Source organism: Mustela lutreola, chromosome 11 (genome assembly GCF_030435805.1).
Source record: "Mustela lutreola isolate mMusLut2 chromosome 11, mMusLut2.pri, whole genome shotgun sequence".
Classification (NCBI taxonomy): Eukaryota; Metazoa; Chordata; class Mammalia; order Carnivora; family Mustelidae; genus Mustela; species Mustela lutreola.
Window position 1 is genome coordinate 65,020,598 of NC_081300.1, and position 10,887 is coordinate 65,031,484.

General features: G+C 60.8%; 1 protein-coding gene across 1 annotated transcript; it reads left to right on the plus strand.

The window, feature by feature from the left end:
• The first annotated feature begins 2,702 nt into the window (after nucleotides 1-2,702).
• LRRC75B (leucine rich repeat containing 75B) lies at nucleotides 2,703-9,167 on the plus strand. The gene is made up of 4 exons (XM_059138864.1): nucleotides 2,703-2,948; nucleotides 5,494-5,622; nucleotides 6,954-7,069; nucleotides 8,481-9,167. The coding sequence occupies exons 1-4, from the start codon at nucleotides 2,772-2,774 to the stop codon at nucleotides 9,004-9,006; spliced, it is 948 nt and encodes a 315-aa protein (XP_058994847.1). The 5' UTR covers nucleotides 2,703-2,771; the 3' UTR covers nucleotides 9,007-9,167.
• The last annotated feature ends 1,720 nt before the right edge of the window (nucleotides 9,168-10,887 follow it).

Below are 10,887 nucleotides of genomic sequence, written 5' to 3' on the forward strand. Positions count from 1 at the left end.
AGGGAATATGTTTGTTGCTTTAGGCCACCAAGTATGTGATCATTTGTTCCAACAGCCACAGAAAACTAGGAACAGCCACCTACTTTGCCTATGTTTGTATACTCTAAAAAGGACAGGTACAGAGGATTCCGATCAGTCCTGAGCCTCTGCCTTTGTCCCCCTCCCTCCACCAGGGGGATTCCTGACCCCTCAAAGGCTTACAGCACATCCCTATAGAGCCAGCTCCAAGAGAAACTGTTTCCATCGAGGGTTTGTCTGCTTCTTTCTTCCTAGTGAGTTCCCAAACCATCCTTCATCCTTCTTTGGCATTGCTGCCAGAAGGCTTGTTGTCACCTGGCTACTTGCTGAGGTACCATAAACTTGCAGGTACCAGGGCTTGGACTCTCCCGCTGAGCAGGTGGAGGAGAGGCCCAAAGCCTGAGGCAGGTCCAGTTCCAGCCACATCCCTTCTCCCCTTCTGCTGGATCATCAGGACCGTGGCTCCCTGTTACTCCAGCTGGGCCATCACGTGGGGTGGGGGGCAAGGGTGCGGGAAGCCAAAGATGTAACTGGTGGGCTCCTTGTCTCCACGCAGGCCCCACTTGGGGGCCCAGGATGCCCCCAGGAAGGCCTGGGGTCCGGCTGTGTCCCTCCCATCTGAGTGTCTGGCTCCCCAACTGCATGCCTCACTGGTTGCCCCAGGGACCTCCATATCAGCCCCAGTGGCTGGGAGGGTGATCAGAGCACACACCCACCCCCCATCCCTAACCCACCCACCCAGTGGGGTCTCCACAAACAGAGACCTACTGAGTAAGGCAATTCCAGGGAGAGAGGCCTTTACTTAAATATACATGGAGACTAGTAAGGGGAGATGCTGCACCCCCCTCACGCCTGAGGGCACAGCTCTGTCTCGGGGGCCTCCTGCCCAAATCAGTTTCGTCCAGAAACACTCCCTAAGAGCCAACTCAACCTAACCACCCCCAAAGGAGGCAGAAGGAGGCCCATCCAGGGATCCAGGCCCAGACGCCACCTCCCTCTTTTTCTGGGAAAATGTCCTCCAGGAATCTCTCAGCCAAGAACACAGAGAGTGGGGTGGGACCTCAGAGGTGGGGCTGGGGGCAGTTCTCTGCTTTCCACGGGACTCCAACTCTGAGCACCCCCGCCTGCCACTGGCTGGGTTGCCCCCTCCCTCCCCACACCCCCCACCCCCCCACCCCCACCTCAGCTTTCTCATGTTTGAGGGGACAATGTCCAGGCCTGGCTCGGCCTCTGGAAGGATGTGGTCAGGATTTGGGAGACATCCCAGCTCTGGGTCCAGCCCTGAGGATGTAGAGGAAAGGGAGGGGTTTCTTACCAGGCTGCCAGCTCTGGACCGGGGTCTCAGAGGTCCCTGGGGCAAGTGGCTGCTGCTTAAGTCTCTGGTCCCGTCAACACCACGTCAGGTCAGCAACAGCGCCTGGGCCCTGGAGGAAGGCAGGCCAAGCAGGCATGCAGGTTTGCCAGGAAGGAAACCTGTGGTGCCAAGGTGGCCCCAGGACAATGCTGACTACAGAGTGGGGTAGGGGAGGCTGCTGGGTCCAGCTGGCAGATGGCAGGGGAGAAGGGGGCTCAGGATAGAAAGCTCCCAGGAGCATTCCCAACACGGGCATCCAAACAAGCAACAAAAGGGGTCAGGGTTCAGTGGACGGTCAAGTGACAAGGACACTAAGCTGTCCTCTGTCTTGTACCAGGGGCTCAGCCCCAGGGAACCACAGAACCTGGCACCTTGTCCCCAGACACGCTCCTGGACGGCAATACTTAACCCAAAAGAGGAACTGAGTTTGCCCTCACTTACCATGTGCCCTCAGATGGCCACCCCTCACTCCCCACATACCCTGTCTGTGCTCAGCCCTCCTGCACCTGTCCTCTTGGGCTGGACACACCCTCTTTGCTGTGGGATTTGGGGGTCTGGAGCCCTAAATGTCCCCTACCCAGGGAATGTGAGGGCCCAGAATTGGGGGGCCAGAGAGTAGGCCCCCAAGAAGGCCCCTAGAGCTGGGTAGGTCCCTAGCTCAAACATGATCCCTGGAGGAGCCAGGACCCCCCCCTCCTCACACTGCCTCCGCACCCCTGTCAAGCTGGGAGACTGAAGCCTGGGGCAGGTGCAACTGACCCGCTGCCAGCCCGCCCAGAGTTAGCCCTTCGGGCTAACCAGCACTCTTCATTCCCCTAGTCTCCCAGGCCTGGGTCACAGGGAGCCCGCATCACCTAGCCTGCCCAGGGTTGCCCCCAGCCAGGCAGGGAGGGGTAGTAAATATTTGTCAAGCAGGAACATCTATGCTGGTGGACAGGTCAGTTACTACAATCGCCCACTGCCAGGGAAATTCCTGAAGACAGGTGATGGCACTGCCTAAGGCTGGCAACGGAATCCCGCCCTGACTCCGAGTCCAGTGCTCTTTGCACCACCAAAGCGACTGCTCCACAGTCAGCACGGAGGCCATGGCCAAGCGCCACCTCGTCCGGCCCCGGCTCAGCGCCTCCCCCAAACGCTCCGGGCTCTGGCCACATAGCTCCGGCGCCCATTCCAGCGCGGGCTCCAGCGAGACCTCCCGAACCGAGTGCTTGGGAGCTCCCGGGCGGGGGCGCCCAGCAGGAAGCCCCCCTCCCTTCCACTGCTGCGGCCCCGCCCGGGCGCGCACCGCCAGATCCCGAGCTCCCCACCTGCTGCAGCCCCGGCCGGGGCGGGGCGGGGCCGGGGGCGGTGCGCAGACGGCTGGGACTCCCTCCAGCTCCGCGCCGGCAGCTCTGCGGCCATGGGGGCGCGGCTGGGCCGGCGGACCAGACCCGAGGCGGGCTCAGAAGCCGGGGCGGCGGCGGGGTGCGGGCCCGCGCCCTTTGAGCGCCGGGTGCGCTGGCTCCGCGAGATCCAGTCCATGCTCCGTGAGCGGCGGCCCGAGCGCGCCCGGCAGCTACTGCGCCTCCTGCGCCAGGCGAGAGAAGGAGCGGGCCGACCCGGGGCTGGAGGCCGGGGAGGGGCCAGGAGCCGCGGGCTGCGGGCCTGGAAGGGGCCGGGAGGTGCTGCGTAGCTGGCCCGGGGCGCGGGAGACAGGGCTGGCCCCAGACTGCGTGCGCGGGCCGGGAGGGTTCCGAAGGGAAGAGTGCGACCGGCTGAAGGGTCTTGTCTGGGCGAGAGGGCGAGGCACGGAAAGCAACGGGCTGGGGTGGAGGCCGCGCGGCTGCGCGGGTGGGCTGGGGGCTGTGAGTGTGGAGACGGGGATCGTGACTGCAGTCCACCTCTCCGGGGTTGGAGAGGTCAGTTGTGTGTGTTGAGGGAGCCCCAAGCCTGGAGCTAAGAACCCAGATTCAGGCCTTGGCAGGAGAAGAGTAGGGCTGGGAGGAGCGGCAAGGGAGTGGAGGGAGGGGAACGACGTCTTGTACTGAGGGGCAAGGGGAAGACAGCTCCTGGCTCCTCCAGGGTGAAGGGAGGCACTCACTGCACAGCACCCTGGAGAGAGGACCCCCAGAAAGTGACAGCCCAGCTGGTCAGCCGGTGCCACCTCGCCGTGACATTACGCAGCGACAACTCACACCACCCGTCCTCCTGATAGGCAGATCACGCCCATTGAGTACATAAACCGGCATCTGTACATCACAACAGCACATCTGGACTTGGGTGGGGTTGGGGGAGTGCACCTCTGGTCGCACACACACCGGATACCTGAGCCAGCCTGGAGTGCCCTAGGAGACCTGGGTTCTGGTCCCAGCATCAACACTGGGCAAGCCACTTTCCTCTCTGGCCATGTCCCCACCCTCCACAGCAGCTGCTGCCCCAACATGCCCCGTCCTGGAATCTGAAATCAGCCATGCAGGTGTTTGGCCTGCAGGTAGATGATTAGAGAAGGGAAACTGAGGCTTGGAGAACAGTGGCAAGCCTATGGCCACCAAGAAAATTAGGGGGCAGCTGAGGCCAGAGCCCAACCTCTAGTCTCCCAGCCCCACCGCCTGATGCACTGAGTTTCCTTTCTCTAGGCTCACTGGGCTGGAAAGGTGGGGCTGGCCCTTTAAGAGGAGCTGTCTAGACCAGCAGAAGGCTGGCTGTGCAACTGGGGCCCTGTATGGGTCAGCTTGGGCTCACCAGCTAGCCCTCTCTTCTAGATCTTCCCTAGCTGGCATTTGTAACTTGAATGGTGTTTAAAATGAAAACAGCAAAGCAGCACCCAACCAGCTAGACCATCCAGAGGTACAGATCTTTGTCGGTATCCGGAGCCCAAGGCGCCAGCAGAACATTTTTTTAAAGCTGGGAAACCAGCTGTGTTGCCCTCTCATGTCTCAGAGGTCAGGCTTCCCGTGCAGAGAGGGGGCTATACAGCCCCACAAACCGTGGGGACTTTGCAGTTATGGTCCTTGGGCCTTCCACCTGGCCTATCTTCCTGTGCATCGGGGCTTATGCACAGAGGGTCTCACTCTCTGGCTTGGGGAGGACCCAGGGGTCTGGAGGCCCCTCCTGGCTGCACCTGTCCCATCAGCTTATCAGAATATACTCTAAAAGGGTGTTCAGTGCCAGACCAGTCCTATGGGAGATCTGAAGGACTGAAGGCAGGGAGGCCAGGTCAGGCCCGAGGCCCAGTGGTGATGTCTCTGTGAGGGGTAGGAGACATGGAGGCCAGAGAAAGAGACTGGGGGGCTGGGGAGGGTGGGAAGGCCAGGCTGCGCCTGAGTCTTAGTGTTATACGAGAGCATTTGGTCTCCACCAAAGGGGTTAAGGGTCGAGCTTAGGTATGTGTTTCCTGGAGCTGGCTCTGGCAGCCCAAGGGTTGGAAGTAGGTGGCTGTTAGGAGGCAACAGGCCCTGGAGGAGGCTGTTAGGGAGAAAGGCCTGAAGCTCCTTGAGCAGTAGGGAGAGAGAGCTGGGCAGAGAAGGGTGACGGAAGAGTGCAGGGTGGTTCTGGGCTCCTGCCTGAGTGCTGGGATGGTGGGGATGGTGATGCCCTTTACTGAGCGGGGGCACAGGAGGCAAGGCCAGCTTCAAGGCAGGAGGTGAACACGCCCAGTCCGAGCTGCCTTTCGGACATCTGAACGGAGAGAGAGGTCCGTCCCCCACAAAGGGCCCTGCACCTGTCAGCAAACAGATTGCAGCCAGAACTCGGAGAGCTTGGGAATAGGTGGAAGAGAGGCAAAGGGTCCGGAAGGAATGCTGGAGGACAGCGGCACTGGGGGGTTATCAGAGAAGCCCCCAAAGAGCCCTCCAGATAAGCCCAACCCCAGAGGTGGCAGGTGTCACAGTACCATGTTTCCCCTGCAGGGAAAACAGTCTAAGGGTTTTAGAACCTCCTTAGCACCTCCCTGAAGGGCCCGATGCACTGACACTTTCCTCTTCCAAGGGGTCCCCACTGCCCCTGGACAGCAGGCCCACTGCCGCCTGGGAAGAGACTCCAGCAAGCATCAAGGAGGGAGCCTGAGAGAGGGGAACAGATGTGAGGGGCTGGCTTGGAGGGGGGCCTGACTCCGCTCACTCAACTCTCCTCACCACTCACAGGACCTGGGCCTCGAGGGGACCCTCCTCACCGACATCCTCTACAGGAATGTGGCCTTCCTCAATCTGGTGGACCCCATCTCCCATGACCTGCTTGGGAACCTGGCCCGGGACCTGCAGTGCCCCAAAACGGTGAGGCCTGTAGACACGGACCTCAGACTGGGCAACGCAGCTAACAGGGACCAGGAGCGCACAGGGCTGGGGGCTAGGAGCCTCGTCCTCATCTGGCTTGCTTCATGGCCTTAAGTTGGTTAATGTCCCTCACTGGGACCTACGGCCAGGTTCAGTGTACTAGGAACACACGTGAGCTGTAGTTTCCTACTCTCCAAAAGTCATATGTTGGGTAGACCTGCTTCCTGGGCTCCAGGACCTGGGACCCAGAACACCACACAGGGACACTGGGACATAGAATGTTCTGATAAATCTGCTGATGGATACAAACTCCCAGCTTTTGAGCTCCTGGGGCCAGAAAAGATCCCCCTTGGGCTGGAACCCCCGTCCACATGTCCCCATCCTGTATGGATACACCTGGGGCCTCCATTCCCCTTCTCCCAAACCACCACATTCACTCCAAACCCCGCTCTGGGGGCACCTGGCAACATCCTTCCCATGAGCATCCTTCCCATGCTGTGCCCCTGACACAGCCACCACCCCTCAGTCACAGTGAGTCTCTGTGTGAAACAAGGGTGCCCGCTATGGGCGCAGCCAGCTCCAGACCTCTGCATCTATACGCAGTGGTCCCCAGGGGTTCTGAGGCTAGCCAAGAGCCACACGGCGATGGGCAGGGCTTGCTGCTACTGTGCGTACGCACTATTGACAGAGGAACGGGATAAAGAATGTGCTGGATGGCGGAGTGTGCTCAGTGCCAGCTCCACGAAAAGCAGAGCATCCCTGTTTGTCCTCCGAGCTAGGTCTCTACGAGGGCCCACCTTGGCCCGGGAGAGATCCAAGTGGTGGTACCGTAACCATGAACCCTCCCAGTGCTGGCAGCCCAGACCCAGGCCCCACAGGCAGGCTTGGAGAGTGAGAGGAAGAAGAGCATGCTGACCTGGCTGGTTCCCATTCCCTGAGGGTGGCGTCAGTGGAGCAGGGCTCCCTGGAGGGGCCCAGGCCTGCCTCCCCTGGTGGCGAGTCCCCCGGGGAGCGCTGAGGGTGGGCAGGGAGCCGGCTGATAGCCCGAGACACTGGCCTTGGGCCTGAGGACAGGGAACAAGGGCCCATTGTCTGGGCTTCCTCCCGCCGGGCACTGCGGGCCTCAGACCAGCCTGTCCAGTTACCAGCGGGCAGCCTCCCCTGGCTCTGAGCCAGGCTACAGCCAGGGTGGGGGGTGGGCGGGGGAGGCTAGTGGGCAGCTCAGTGATCCATGATGAGTCATGTGCTGGGGCACACACTTGGATCCCCAAGGCCCATGACGGGGGAGGGATGGGGCTCAGCCTCACCCTGACAACACTGCCCCCCGACAGGACTATGAGCTCTGGAAGTCCTCAGATAAGATCTGCCGCCAGCTCATCTACCACCTCACCCCTCACTCCAAGCGGCAGCGGGGGTCCAGCCTGCCCCGGAGGAAGACTCAGAGCTGGTAAGGGAGCCTAGCCACAGCCCTACCTTGTGGCCCCTTAGCGTCCCTTTCTAGGCCAACATGGCGAGGCAGCTCAGCAGGCAGCTGGGCCCTGAGCCCGTCCCCAGTGAGCCCCTCACTCTTGTCCACATCGAAGCTCTGGAATGTTTCCCAAGTCTAGCTGCAACCCTCTGTGTGACCTGCCTCCTGCCGTTCACTTGCCCCTGAGTCCCTAGCCTGTCATAGGGCCTGGCCCCGACCCCAGGGCCAAGGTGATCTCAGCAGACATCCGCTGGATCCTCTCAACAGGCTGCGAGGGGGACAGATTCTGGCTCATGATGCCAATTTCGCAGGAAAGGAAACTGAGGTTGGGAGAGGCAAGGTGGCTTGCCCAAGACCACCCCGACCCTGATTTACCTACAGCTCTTTGAAAAGCCTTTGCCAGGCTGCCGGAAGTGAAGGCTTCCATAGCCATCCTGAGAGCTTGCTCTGCTGTGGGTCCCCCTCCCAGTCACTCCATCACAGCTCCATGGCCAGATGCAGCCTAAGGACTGGCTGCAGACACCCAGGTCCAGAGACCCAGAACCGCAGTCCCAGTGCTCTCCCTTGCTTGCTTCCTCATCCTTCGAGCCTGATGGCTCATGACGAGCCCAGAGCCCATGGGGTTGTTCCCTGCCATGCTGACTGAGGGCACTGGAGTTGGTCCCACTGCCTCCCTGCATAGTAGGCCATATTCACATGACAAGAGAGACCCAGGGGGTGGTGTGGGACTCTTCTCGGTCTCTAAACTTCCTTTCCAGCTTAGAACACGGGGGCCCTTCACCTACCAACACCTCCTCTCTTGCTACTCTGGACCTGTCCTCTAGTCTCCAAAGCCGGGGGGGACTAGCCTGATAGCCTGTCACCCTCATAGGAACATCTATCTTTACCCACAAAGGATCGATCTTGGAGGAGGCGTGGGAAAAAAGGTGTGGGCTCCGGAGTCAGAGCCCCTCATTTTGAAGACTTGGCTTCCCTCTTAGTGGTATGTGACCATGGAAGAGTCCCGTCACCTCTCTGAGCGTCATTCGCCCCTCTGCAGAATGGGATCATCGTTCTTACTCTAGATATAACAGATGTGGCGACCCAGGCACGCAGTAGGTTTTTGTAATAATAACGGATTAGGGAAGCTTAATATCTGGATGTTTATTCCTCACAACAGCCAGGTCCCCTTTTCACCAAAGGAGAAACTGAGGCTCAGAGAGGTTCCAAGAATTGCCCATGACCACCCATGTAGGAAGTAGCTGTTGGACCCCAGTGAGGCCTGACTGCAGGGCCCAGTCCCCCTACCACCTGGTGGGCTGCCCCGACGGGTCGCTCTCTGCAGCCAGTGGGGACTTGCCTGGGCCGTGGACCCTTGCTCAATCCATCCTTGCCTGCCACCTTCCCACAGCCTCAAGAGCAGTCTCCAGATGACTCAGCTGGCGGGGGAGACCGTGAACCTCTCGGGGATCCCACTCTCCGCACGGGACGTGCAACACATTACCCGCTACCTGCGAAGCCAGGGAGCCGGGCTTACGGTGCTGGACCTGAGCTTCACGGGGCTGAGCGATGAGCTCTTGCGCCTGCTGCTGCCCAGCCTCTGGTCACTGCCCCACCTCACCCAGCTCCTGCTCAACGGCAACAGGCTGACCAGGGCCACTGCGCGCGAGCTCACCGAGGCCATCAAGGACTCTGCCAAGTTCCCCGCGCTGGCCTGGGTGGACCTGGGCAACAACGTGGACGTGGCCTCCTTGCCCCAGCCTCTGCTGGTCGGCCTGCGCCGGCGGCTCAGCCAGCGCACCTCACTCCCCACCATCTACGAGGGCCTGGACCTTGAGGCCGAGGGTGGCGTGGCTGGGGCCAGCTCTGCTGCCTCCACCTGGGGTTCTGCAGCCACTGGGCCAGGGTCTGAGCCCCAGGCCTGCTGCATGAGGTGACCCACCACCCACCTCCCACCAGAGGGCCAATGCTTCTAGGCACGGGGGATGGGGGCGATGGAGGCCTGGAGGGATCCAGCGTACATGCTTAGCCTGGGATGGAGTGTCAGGCTTCCCTCAGCACCTGCTGGGCCCATCCTGCAGTAAATGGTGATGCCCTCCTCCGCCTCAGCCTTTCTGCACCGTGGACCTCAGGGCCACTTAGTGCCAGCCCTGCTTTTGGAGTTGGGAGAAGGGGTGGCCAAAGAGTCACCTGAAAGAGAGGGACCCAGCACACACTGACTTCCTCCAGGTGCTCCCTGGGCAGACACCCAGGTGTGGGGTCGGGTCCATCTGTGGGCTGGGGAGTTAGAGGAGGCCGCCAAGGACCTGACCATCACATCTGTGTGGGGCCCAGAGAGGAGCAAATGGGGAGGCCACAGAGGGGCAAAGCTCAGAAGAGAGTCCCACAGTAATCTTGTGCCTGAGCCCAGGACCCCCGGGGCTGGGGACAAGACTGCACTGAGAGGAGGCAAGGTTCATCTCCCGCAGGTTGAGTGCTGCCCACCACCCCTAGTACCAACCCCCAAGGCTCCCTGTACCTAGTGGGTAACTCTGGGGGCTTAGAAGGTACCTGAGACCAGAGACAAAGAGTTTGTGTGTTCTCTCCAGGGCCTGAAGGCCCATGTGCACCGTCCTTCCCTCGGGTGGACCCCAAGAAAGCACGCAGGAGGTGGAGGTGGACCCAACCAGGAGCAAGAGATTGGGGGTAGAGTGTTCCTAGGGTTGCCCCAGGGGTAGCTGTTCCCAGCCGGCGCTATCTTCCCTCTCCCCAAGGACCATCAGAGCAGGCTCCAGATCAGAGCCTAAAGCCAGCTAGGAGTTGGGCAGGGCAAAGACAAGGAAGAAATTTAAAGAGGTCCTGGAGGAAACTGAGTCCCAGAGTGGGGAAGCCAGCAGCCCAAGTCTCCCATGCAGAGCCAGGTCAGGTCTGGGGCAATGGGGACCCTCACAGATGAGGAGAGACCTGATGGGGGAGAGAAGGCCCCCGGGGCCAAAGAGAAGGTGGGGCTTCTCCCTGGGCCTGCATACCCAGGCCCACCAACTGACCTTCTTCCACAGTTGCGTCCACAGGGGGACCATGAGTCAGCATGGATTCCAGGTCGGCCAGATATACAACAGCCTCTTGGGCCAAAAATGAGATGGCCAAGAAGGGTGAGGACGGCATGGTGCTGGGTCCTAGGACCAGGCAAGACGTGGGGAAGAAGAAAGCACCCTCTCTGTTGCTACCCGCCCACCCCGAGGACAGGCCCCTGCCAGCCTGGCTGCTTTTGGAGGAACCCCTATCTGGAGGTGGTGGGAAGAGTGTGAAAACACCAGGTTCAGCCCAGCTCTGCTTCTAACTTGCTGTTGGGACCTGGCCAGGGCCTCCTCTCTCCCGGCCTTGGGGCTCTCCTTTTCCCTTCTGTGTTAAATAGGGCTGGCTCTCCGTAGTCCCTTCCAGCTCTCAGCCCTCCATCCTGGGGGCCTGGCCCTCTCGGTCCTCCTTGTTTTAAAGACATGGGCCTGCCCATTAGCTTGGGAGCCACAGAAGTGTCTCTGGTGCCCTCTCTCCAGAACAAGGGGCTCAGGCTCCCCAGAGCAAAGCAAAGAGGAATGGGAGATGAAAGGGGCCAGCGGAGAGGAGAAAGATGGAGAAGCCAGCTTTGTACTGGGCAGGCTGGTGAGTCCGTCACAGGCAAGCAGCCGTGTTCTCCTGCGATTCCTTGCTGGAGAGGCACCAAGCTCTCCCCGCGCCACCCTCCTGCCCCCCTTGCTCCCTGCCCACCATTGGCCCCAGTCCAGCCCACAAACCTGCAACGTCGCTGCTGGGAGAGACTCCTACCAGAATGGTGTGACGAC

Coding starts and splice junctions, on each gene's coding strand:
- LRRC75B (XM_059138864.1), top strand. CDS start 2,772: ATGGGGGCGCGGCTGGGCCGGCGGACCAGACCCGAGGCGGGCTCAGAA. Junction 2,949..5,493: donor TACTGCGCCTCCTGCGCCAG/GCGAGAGAAGGA, acceptor CACCACTCACAG/GACCTGGGCCTCGAGGGGAC. Junction 7,070..8,480: donor CGGAGGAAGACTCAGAGCTG/GTAAGGGAGCCT, acceptor ACCTTCCCACAG/CCTCAAGAGCAGTCTCCAGA.